The sequence below is a fragment of the Anopheles funestus genome, chromosome 3RL (genome assembly GCF_943734845.2).
Source record: "Anopheles funestus chromosome 3RL, idAnoFuneDA-416_04, whole genome shotgun sequence".
Lineage (NCBI taxonomy): Eukaryota > Metazoa > Arthropoda > Insecta > Diptera > Culicidae > Anopheles > Anopheles funestus.
Window position 1 is genome coordinate 33,839,695 of NC_064599.1, and position 11,121 is coordinate 33,850,815.

General features: G+C 39.4%; 2 protein-coding genes across 7 annotated transcripts in view; one reads left to right on the forward strand and one right to left on the reverse strand.

Annotated features, from left to right (window-relative positions):
- LOC125770348 (ion transport peptide) overlaps positions 1–8,761 on the forward strand; it is a 37,211-nt gene extending 28,450 nt beyond the window's left edge. For 5 of the 6 annotated variants that reach the window (XR_007419180.1, XR_007419182.1, XR_007419184.1 and 2 more), the window contains exons 2-4: positions 1,531–1,748; positions 4,626–5,144; positions 5,573–8,761. Coding sequence is in view for 1 of the 6 variants with exons in the window: in XM_049439810.1 (XP_049295767.1) it covers positions 1,531–1,748; positions 5,573–5,684 (330 nt within the window). In the remaining 5 variants the exon portion in view is untranslated. The remainder of the gene's footprint in view (positions 1–1,530; positions 1,749–4,625; positions 5,145–5,572) is intronic. The other variant, XM_049439810.1, reaches the window with a different exon arrangement.
- LOC125770347 (cyclin-Q) lies at positions 7,973–10,652 on the reverse strand. Its single transcript, XM_049439809.1, has 4 exons — positions 10,220–10,652; positions 10,000–10,144; positions 9,279–9,731; positions 7,973–9,211 (listed from the first exon to the last, which is right to left on the reverse strand). Exons 1-4 carry the CDS (start codon positions 10,300–10,302, stop codon positions 9,116–9,118), a joined length of 777 nt encoding a protein of 258 aa, XP_049295766.1. The 5' UTR covers positions 10,303–10,652; the 3' UTR covers positions 7,973–9,115.
- Positions 10,653–11,121: the final 469 nt, after the last annotated feature.

The following is an 11,121-nucleotide window of genomic DNA, read 5'->3' on the forward strand; positions in this document are numbered from 1 at the left end:
GGTCGGGTTCCGCGGCGATCGGCGGCAATCGGCGTGAAATCTTTATGTGCGACTTTCGGTTTTTATTTATTTGTCTTTATTTATTAGTGTTAAGAGGTTCGCCTTTTTTTTCTTCTTCTTCCACTTCTTTTAACTGCTTCTTTCCCGCTGATCTGTTGCTGGATCGTTTCATTTTGCCGACCCGGGGCAGCATTTACTGTGTGGCATTTAAATTCGATTTTATAACATCCTTCCAAGAATCACCGGGTGGCTCCATAAAATCACTTCTCCCTTTCTTTCCCTCTCCCTCTCGATTCCCTTCCCCCCCCCCCTAACCGACCCACCCACGGGTTCGCCAAACAGGTGTGGAAGGAAGTGGATTTTAGCGAATGAACCGCGGCTGCGGGGACGTAAACAGAGGATCAGTGGCAAAAGAGGGACCACCCGTAATAGCAGAAAAAAGTATAACCAAACAAAAACCTGCTCCAGGCCAGATCTTCCCCAAACAGCATCGAACAGGGTGGGGTGGGGGAGGTGGCTTTTTTTTCGGAGACATGTTTAAAAAGCGCATAAGCACTGGGATTTACAACGTTTCGCTTGTGCAGAAGTAAAGAAAAAATAGCAAAAAAAAATTTACACACGTTTTGCAAAGGGGGTTCCTTATTTTTTGTGGTCAAACCTACGCGGCAGGTGAAACAAAACCGTTCTCATTCAACCCCCAGGGCACAATGTGCATTCGGGGGTTGTTTCTTTCCTTCTTTTTGTAGTAGGAAAGCAAGCGTTTCGCCATTCGTATGTGTGTGGTTCTGCTCATTTGCATTTTCGATCGCATCCCGTTTCCTCTTCAAGCTTAATCAACGTTTTTTTGGGGACAAATTTTGCCTTCCCCCATTTTCCCGCCGTTGGAAGATATTTCGTTGACTCTTTCACACATCGGCGCGGCTCGGTCACGCAGTGCATTTTTCGGTGAACGGAGCAGTGTGTCGGCTTCGTTTGAAAACTTTTGGTGTTTCCGCTTTTTCGCGATTGTTATTTATGAGCAGGCGAATACTGTACGACTTGTGGGAAGGGTTTCATGCGATCTTGTTTTTTGTTTGTTTTCTTATGTTTTTTTTTCTAATAAAAAATTAAAAGATTAAATTAACCTTTAATTTTTACACACATGCTTATAGAGTGATGGAGGCGCATGGTGCGCCGTAGAAAAAAGGATTTTTGAAATTATTTTTTGTTTTTGCTAGAGAAACACAAATGAACACCAAACAGATGATGTATTATTTGAGTCTTTATGTAGATAAATTATTACTGAAACCCATTCTCATCGGTTAGGTTTTGAGTAGGATCGTCAGGTAGACGATTTACGTAAATTGACCATAATGGTAGCTGTAAAATGGTGAAACCACCAACCCAACCCCCTCAAAAAACAGCAAATTTTGGGAAAGTCCCGAATGACGCATTTAACATGTTTCACACCTTCAGTGGTTTGTTGTATTGAGTGGAATAACCAAAAAAAAGTAAATAAATCTCTTTATTTCTCCTTTCTTTCCCTTTCAGATGTGTTCCCGCAATTTAGCAATTTCGTTGGCATTGATTATCGCACTGGTACCACTGTCAACTGTCGCCTTACCTCACCACAGCATCGTGAAGCGCAGCTCTTTTTTTGACATAGAATGTAAAGGACAGTTCAACAAACAGATCTTCTACCGGTTGGACCGGATATGTGAAGACTGTTACTCACTGTTCCGGGAACCACAGATTCTGTCCTTCTGCAAGTAAGTAATAAAAAAAATCACTCACATCTATTCCACCTAAAACAGTCAGCTTGCATCTTTACTCTAACACATCGCTTGGGCGCATGATGAAGCGAAAATTATGAGAGGCACGAAACGAGAAAAAGTAATACAGGAAGGAAAACCAACTAATCATTTAATTAATCACTGCCGCTTTGAAAATGGTGTGTAAGTGTTAAAGCGTCAAACAAAATGGAAGTAAATCAATTTGTTTTATAGCGTACATCACATGTACATGAACAGCAGACAGTATAATCGACCAACTGGAAACCACGAGTTGCGCATAAATTTTCCGTCCCATAAAAGTCCATTTGTAGTACGATTGCTGATGCTAATTTCTAACCACTTAATTGCTGCATACTAATTGATCTTGTTCGATTGTTAACGATCGTTTTTCATAGCGTAACGAGTTCGGTTACACAAATGGAGCAAACTTGCTGGGATTTAAATAAAGCAGTGTGCTTTGCTGATTGCTACCGGCGATTATCGGCCACTAGACGATGAGCTAAACCGTAGATTGTTATCATCATCGAAGGTGCTGTTGTCTTGGCTTATCGCCCCGTGGTGATAGTAGCTTCCGTAGTGTGCCTGTATAAGAAATTTACAGTTCTTAAAGCATGGGACTAAATATAGCGTAATGATCGTAGCAAAACAGTATGCGCCACATCTTGCTGATCGTATCAGTCTATTTGTCTGGTTAAATGTTGATTAAGGTGGGAGAGTGAAAAATATGTTTTTTTTCTTGCATTGAAACAACGTGTGTCCCGGAGCGGCTTTGGCTTTTGATACGCATTTGCTAGCAAATGCTCAATCCGTTAGTGTCGAGTGAAATAGACGCCCGTGTAAATTTATGCTCTTGTACGGTTACTCTTGCCAGCAGCCAATGCACCACAGGTTCAGCTAGGTTGTCCTATGAAAGATCCGCTTAAGTTTGCTGTTAAAAAGGGCATTAATTGGGAGGAGGGAGGGCAAATGGTTTTCTTGCTTGCGGCACACATCGCTTACTTGTGGGGTCTGTTTGTGTGTGTGTGTGCACACGTATGTACACGCTCATGTACCGTTGACCTCGTACGCAATACGGTTTGCTATTGCGGAACTGAGCAACACACGACATCTTGTTGGGACGTTGGTAGACATCTTGGCGACGGCATGCTTGTTTACAGGAATCGAGATAGGGGGAGAGTGAGGAAGTGTGAAAGAAGGAGAAGTGGATGTGGACGGTGGTGCAAATGCTCTTCCAACGATACTTACGACGGTAGACTTGTGACACGATCGCACACACCGAAGTCCGATCATTTGATCTGCAGTGCTCGGACAGTGAGTTGTAGAGTCTTTACGAGTCGCTTCATACAGCTGGCAGCCATTTTTGTTTGCATTTTTATGTTTTATATATGCGTCTAGATAATTTTGTTTATGTACATGAGGGTTATAAAAAATTAAAAAAAAAACTTTCTACCCTACCCAATATCTCAAACATTTTATACTATGCACAATATATAGCAAAATTTTGAAATGATTCGCTAGATGACATTCTGTGATTTATCGACGAGTGCTGGTTGCATGTGAAGAATGGCTTAAGTGGATTGATTGATTTTAATGAATGCAGAAAATATACACCACTGATTTAGCTACATTTCAATTGTCATGATATCGAAGACGTTGACACACGATGTGATATGTTGAATGGCAAAGCATTGCAAAAGGAGAGTAAGCATTGGAATTTAAAGATTTTGAGGAAGAACTTTTTAGTGGAGTTCAGACTAGATGAACTTACTCATATTTTACTTTAATATTGATAAGTAATGTACAACCGCTTTGATGTCTTGAGGTCGTTGCAGAAGTCTGAATCTCTCACAGTCGAGTACAGACTTTAAACACCTCTGTACATGTCGACATCCAAAACAAGACTTTAAGGACTTTGGGTCGTCCTGTACCATTCTAATAACATGCGGAGCCGAACGAGGCTTAGCGAGTTAGTCGTTCATCGACTCCATTGGTTGTCCACTATAAACAGGGCCTCTCGAACGCGGAACAAGGTGTTGGTCATTTTTGGTCAGATTTCATGTCTAAAATATGAGTACAAAGAGCATAATGGTTCTATTTAATCCCAGCTTTGATCTCCGCGACAGTATTACCGATTGAAAGCTACTATCCAAGCGAGCTCAATATTGTTGTCGGTCCTCTTAGGAGATAGGAGGAGATCTTATCAGCGTATTCCAATATCCGAATTGACTTCTGGAAGACTGTCCTCAAAGATTCCTCTTGACCAAGATCAAAAACCACACCAGGGTCTTGTACGGTCCTCTTTATACCCTTTAGTGAAGAGTCCTGAGAGTTTTCTTTTCACCACCCTTGATGTTAAGGATCCTGAGATTTATCCTTAGATCATTACATGTGATATTGGCCATTATCATTTATACAAGATTCATCAACTTGATCGGGATTTCGAAAGAGTCATAGAGTTTATCCCAGCTCTGAACAGATTAGAGAACTGTTGCTCCGCAATTTTCTTCAGGTTCTGCCTCAATTTGCCTGGATCTGCCTTGATGTTTATCAGAAGTTGAATTTGAATTCCCACTGCAGAATCCTCACTGACAGTTCCCAAATTTTGCTTCTAAGAATAGCACACATCGCTCTTATAGTAAGATGATAAGATATACGAAGCGTATAACATTTGTTTCTGCTGTTTAAGCTCCATCATAACCTACTTACAATTAATCCATCGAAATCCCTTCTCCACATAGACAACTGTGTAACAATTACTAACATGGGGAAAAATGCCGATCTTCAACAAAAGACAACAAAAAACTAAACCACCTCGGATGGTTACCCCCATCTTTATCACCTTTGTTTTCACAGGAAGCAGTGTTTCACGACAGATTACTTCAAGGGATGTATAGACGCGTTACAGCTAACGGATGAGATCGAGAATTTTAAACCACTGATAAAGGTACTAAACGGTGCTGATCCGAACACGTTATAAAACCCACCGGTACATCCCGGGTGACGCTGCGTCTCTTTCGTGCCACTTTCCTGTCCTGACCGAACCCTACCCTATCGACAATTGAGAGCATTTGTGACGATCTGCAGCAGGATCTGCACCAGGATACGACACAAGCACACGAGAACAACGATCAACGCGACGAAAGCAGTGTCTCTTTCTGGCTGCGGGACAAAATCAAACGGTCACCTGAAGCATGTCAGCGTGTTGCCGAAGGAGCTGCAAAACTGTTGTTTTTTGATGCTGAAGCATCGCTCGATTTAACTTCGAATACGAAAGACTACCCAGTGAAACGATCGATCGGCACCAGTACCAAATATGTACCATCAGCAAACCCGTTTTTTATGTTTCATGCATTTAGTTCTCTTGACTTAATGGTATGTTTTTGTTTTAATAATTGTTGTATTTAAGTTATTTTTGTTTGTTTTTGAATCGGATTTAAGTGAAAGCTTGTTTTTGTTCACTAGCGTACAGTTTAGTTTGAATTTTGTTGAATTTTTAAAACACTTTTTCTATCTTAAATTTTGTTTTGTGTTTTTTTATCTTTTCTTACGTTTATGTACGTTTTTTAATTTTGCTTAGTATTCTTCCGATGTTTTATCACCGTGAATAATTCAAACAAATATTTTTGAGATTTGAAGCTGTTTAACAAAATGGTTCATGGATATTTTTCATAATGAATATTTTGAAGCATCTATTTGAAAACAAACATTTTTGAAAAAACAATTTTTGCTTACTTTAACTTGTATTTCAAACATTGTACTAAAACACTTGTTTTTTTCTTTTTTTCTTTACCACTATGTAGGGAGGGCTGCTTCGGAACGGACTACTTCTTGGCATGCGTAGAAGCACTGTTTCTCGAGGAGGAGAAGGAAAAGTTCATGAAATGGCGCGAAATGTTGGGCAAGAAGAAGTAAGCGAACGTTTGTCATCGAATGGATTGACGCCGATAATGCAGTTCAAAGTGTGACACTTTTTGCTTCTTGTTTTGGACAAAACTATCTCTCTTACCCATCACCTGCCCTGTCTGAACCCATGCTCTCTACATTCTGCGCAAAACGGTTTTGTTTTTTTGGTTTGTTGCCTACAAACGGACACGAAGAAACGGAAAACCATTGCGCAGCGTGCAAAAGGAAAGCTACTGGATGGTTTATTGCTGTGCTGGAACGTTATTTATGCTTAAGTACTTTTGCGCCTGTAAAATATTGAAACCGATCGATGTAAACACTTGACCCCAATATTTGCCATTAAGTTACACACGTTATCCCGGTGTCAATGCTTTTTTCTTCTTGCAAGGAATCGTTTCGAAACCGGAATAGGAAAGCTTTCAATTTATTGTTGGGATTTACCTTTGTACATAATTATTTCAAGTATAAAAAAAAAAACAAAAAAAACTGTGCTATAGTTAAAATTCAACGCAAAAAAGCTAGAACTGGCGGGTTAATGGCGTACGTGTGAATTATGGCCATTAGTGTATAGGATAGCGCACGGTAGCAGGAAGTCGAGTAAGACGAGCTTGAAGGAAAGGGGCAAGAAAACGGCAAAACTGGGTGTGGTCTTGTGGCAAGTCGCCTTCCTGCTCGGGTTTAGAAAGGTTACAACAAAAGGAAAACGTACGGATCGACAGATGAAAACGGTATTTATTTTAATCCTTAATAAGTGACAGAATATAAGAAAGTATAATATAATTTTATTTTCAATGCAAACAAACTGCAAAAAACGAAAGATGAAACCTCCTTAATTTTATGTAAGTGGCTAACGTGAGCAGATTAACTTATTTAGTTATCAGTTGCATTGCTAAGACATTTGACATGGGGCCGGTATAGTGAAGCGATATAAAAATGGGGAACAAACAGAAACGTTTGTAAACATTGCTGTGAGTGAAGAACTAGTGAAAGCGTAAGTAGCAAAACAAAAGTATAAGCAAAACGAACAAACAGCTAAAGGAACAGCCTATACATTAGGAAACTGATCGCACAAAAAAGGGATCAACTAGTTGCGTTGGAATTTGGAGTTAAAATAATCTGATTGAATGAAGTACGTACAAGCCGATAATGGTGTGTGTGGTGCTATGTTGTGTTATGCGGGGAAGGTAATGGTTGTCGCTTTCTGATAGCCATTGGCCATTGCCATTCCCCCGGTAACAAGTGCGACTGTTTAACAACACACATTTATCATTTGGAAACATGCACAAGTTGTCCGGCAAGTCCCGGTAATGGGGACATTGTTATTGTTTGGCACTTTAGACGGTTTGCTTTCGTGCTTACCTGTACATTTGTTACACGCTCCGATCGGTCCTCTTTTGCCAGCATTAGCAACGCTTCGGTTAGTCGGAGACTTTACAAGCGACCCACTGCGCTTGGAACGATCCACATCAGCTTATGTGTAAAACTGTGTATTTATGTTTCGCAGAGCAAACAGAAATGAAGAACGGGAAACGTATGTTCTATTTTGAAATCTAGTCCAGAAAGCACACACACTAACGTTTAGTTTTATTATAATGATAATTTTATCATAAAAGGGTGACAATGTGTGGACAATGGCAATGATTGCTGAATTACACATCCTCCACACGTAGAGTAGCACAAAACCGAGGGTGGATAAAGAAGGCAACGTTAAAAGGATAAAAACAAAAACTCTACCACACTTTCTACAGATACGATACGGCATTGTTTCATCTTCGTATACCATGTGCCAAGTAAGCTGATCAAAGATTATGTTTATACAAGTGTCATGAAGCAACAGGATATACCGATAAAGTGTATGCAATTTGAGCATAACTTTCTGAACACGGATTTGTTTGGTTTACCAATTTTGTCTTTTTTTTTCGTGGATCGCTTTAAAACAAAAAAACGTTAGCCAAATAATTGTTTTAAAAATACACAAACATACAAACTCCAACTACCGAATGAAACTACCGGGGGCTGCTTTTCGAGAGGTCCGATATCGTAATCGTAATAAGGTTAATCACATTGTAATAGATATTGTTTTCTGCTAGAAATGTTTTAAACAACAGCGAAGGAAATCAATTTTGACATTCCTTTTTAGACAGTATTTTTCCCCTTTGCTACGAAAGGAATAATTTTCGTTATGCTATTTTTATCGTTATCTCTATACCTATACGCTTAATTTTAGTTTCGCTTCCTTTGACACAAAACGAATCCCCGTCGAATCCATGCCAAAACCAGAATTTGTTCACAAACTCTTATGTTTTGTTTTTTTTTTTGATTTTGCAAGTTTTCACAAATCGATTATTTTTGTGACAATGAGGCAAAGATAAAAGAAGGGTACATCTCCACATTCGGTAATTTTACAGAGATCGTTTGATGAAAACAAAATCCGGCAAAAGTCTGTACCTTTCGCACAGAAAAAAAACAAAAAACCAGTGGAACTCTAATGATGTAGATAACGAATGTCAACACTACTCAGAATATAGTGCGCACAGAGTAGCACCGCCGAAGCAGGCATCCTATGTGTATTGTTAGCGTATCTAAAAGATACATCCAAAAACCAATGCAGTGGACTTTCAAAACGATCCTGAACCAGTTGAACTAGAATAGTGCCACCACCACTAACAGAGCCACTTCGTCGTACGTGCGCAAAACATTGGCCGGTTTCGAAGCAAAACCGCTTTCTAAAACTGTTAGCCTAACAGCAAGGCAAGCACCAGAAAAATTTACAAAAAAAAAGAAATAAATGTTAAATTACTACGCTCCACACCACAGGTGCTGCGAGTAAACCATCAGCTGGGTGGAATGGAATTTAAGAAAAAAAAAACAAACATTTGGTGTACATTTACTATAAACGAAACCAATAGGGAATAAATGGAGGAAAACTGTTTTAAACACACATACAAACAAAAGCACACGACTTCTCGGGTGGTGTTTGCAGTAAAAAGCAAAACTATGATACTAATATGATGGCAAAAATATTATGTTAAAATAAACAAAAAGTGCAGTGGAAGAAATAATAAAATAGAACATGAACATGTGTACGGATGCGCTTTGTCGAAGTTTGTTAACAAAAGTAATATCACATATCACCTGTTAAGTGTAAGGATAAAGAAAAAAATGTTTATTTGCGCACCCGAATAAAGTGCTTTGATTAATTATATATCGCCTCTTTAATGCTTAAACGATAATTCTTCCAGCTGTAAGAAACTGTCTAGAGAACATCACTGTTTTGTCATTCAGTATCACGAAGTAATGGAGATTTGGCTAATGGCATTTCTTTCGATGACGTTAATCCTGATGAAGATGATGGACTGCTGGAAGTGTTGCTTCCTAAATACTTTTACATTCACACCATCGTTAAGGTCGTTGAGAAATTGTGCCAAATGCTAATGGCATCAGTTCTTTCCGATGATTGTCTCAATATTGTACATGTCCATGATATTTTCCATTATTTCCCAGTATGTTTCACGCGTCAGTTCCGGACAGAATACCTATCGAAAGAACACAAAATTATTATTTCAATTATCCGTATGCTGAGGAAACTCCTTTGCAACCTACATTGTACCAATGAGTGGTTTCATCCGTTTCATCCATCAACGGCACCTGTATGCCATACACTTGGAATGCTAAGGCAAGGCAACATACGGCCGTATGGGCCGGTTTGTAATTGAGGATTTTGTTACTGTGATGAAAATCTTGCAGGAACGCAGCAGCGGCCTTTGCAATCGGCATCGAGTGCCACTCCTTGGCACCGAACAGATCCTGCAACGATTTCATGTAGTGCAGCATGTACTTATGCGGATGCACGATCGTCATATCGAACTTAAGCACGCGTGCTATGAAGAGTTCCGCCTGCACTATCGTATCCCACATCGACCAATACTCGTCGCATGGTTCGAGTGGTGGTGCACCCCGATTGATTGTATTGTGGGCCACATTGATTACATCCCGTTTCCGCACTTTATCGTCCTTGATTTTACCGGCCAGATACAAACATGAGCAGGCGATCATCTAAATATTCAAAAGAAAAAATTTTCAGTACAGTAAAGCTTCCCTTAAAGCATACATAGGGCAAAGTGGTTTAATCCAGTTTGAAAGACTTAGGTAGTGAAACAAAAATTAATCATAGCTTAGTCATTATAATCATATTACTAGACAAAAGGTGCACTTGAAAACCTGTCGCCAGTTAAGTCTTTGCACAAGCCAGTCTCTTGAAACTACTTGAACGACCCTAAAAGAAGTACAAACGAAAGAACGCTAATTTATTGCTGATACTCACATACGGATCATATTCCGCGTCGTCAAGTTCTTTGAAAAACCGATGGTACAAAATTGCTGCCGTGGCAGAAGTGAGCGGTTTCAATTCCAATTTTTGAGCGCATTCAAAAATAAATCTTGCGGGCATTTCCTTCTGCGTCTGTATTCTGTTGAATAGCCAAGTTGGCAAAGCTAATTAGTTGTAATTTCATTGAACGCAGTTTGGGTACCATTTTCCTTACTTGTAGTTCACCAATGTAGGATGCAGTGAAGCATTTTGACTCCGTGCGCTTTCGGTCAGGTTGATGTTGTTCATTTGCATCATCTCTTGGCAAACTGTTTCACTTGGACTGGTTTGAATGAACTATCGAGAAGCACCAAAGCAGCCACAAAACACGTAAAGTTCAACTTTCTAATTCAAGGCAAACGGGAGATGCCTCAACCAATTATGTGCAAGAAGCCTTTAGTCCTTGAAGCGATTCACCGGATAGACTGAGTTTCAAGTAACTCTTTTATATATACCAAACGAAGTATAAGTACCAATAATGTAAATTCTGGCACAAACCAACACTAATTATCACAGGGAAAATAGAAAAATCTCAAGACCGTAATTAATTTACCGACTACGGCACACAAACGAAACAAACTGTTCTTCTTAGCGGCTTTTTGTTTGGTTGTTTATATTTTGTCCTCCTAGGAGAACTGTCATTTTGTTTGACGTTTCTTCCGACGGACGACCATTGTGCTGTTTTGTTTTGAAAGCATAAGCTGTGGCCACAGGTATGCAGCGAGAAATGCGTGAAATATTTCACGATTGTAATTTTATCGAGTGATATCAAGTGATAATGTTTTTAACATGATTTCTCACTCATCTCACCATTATTTTACATAGGACAGTTGAAAATATAGGTTCCATGCATGAAAGAATTAACAATAAATACCATGCAGCAGATATACAAAATCCAATATTCAATTGATATTCAACTCTAGTTATTCTAATATCACAAAATTTTTACACCGGCAACAAAAACCGGCGGTATAAAGTATGTTGTTTACATACAAAAATCATATGGAAAATGGAACGGTAGGGCACATGCGCCCGGCACGGTCTAACAAACATAATTTGGAGAATGGTGCGCAAGCT

Bases quoted from the DNA above. Each gene is read 5' to 3' on its own strand.
- LOC125770347 (XM_049439809.1), bottom strand. From the start codon at position 10,302: ATGATGCAAATGAACAACATCAACCTGACCGAAAGCGCACGGAGTCAA. The intron at 10,145-10,219 runs GTAAGGAAAATG...GCTATTCAACAG, and splicing joins CCTACATTGGTGAACTACAA to AATACAGACGCAGAAGGAAA. The intron at 9,732-9,999 runs GTGAGTATCAGC...TTGAATATTTAG, and splicing joins ACGCGGAATATGATCCGTAT to ATGATCGCCTGCTCATGTTT.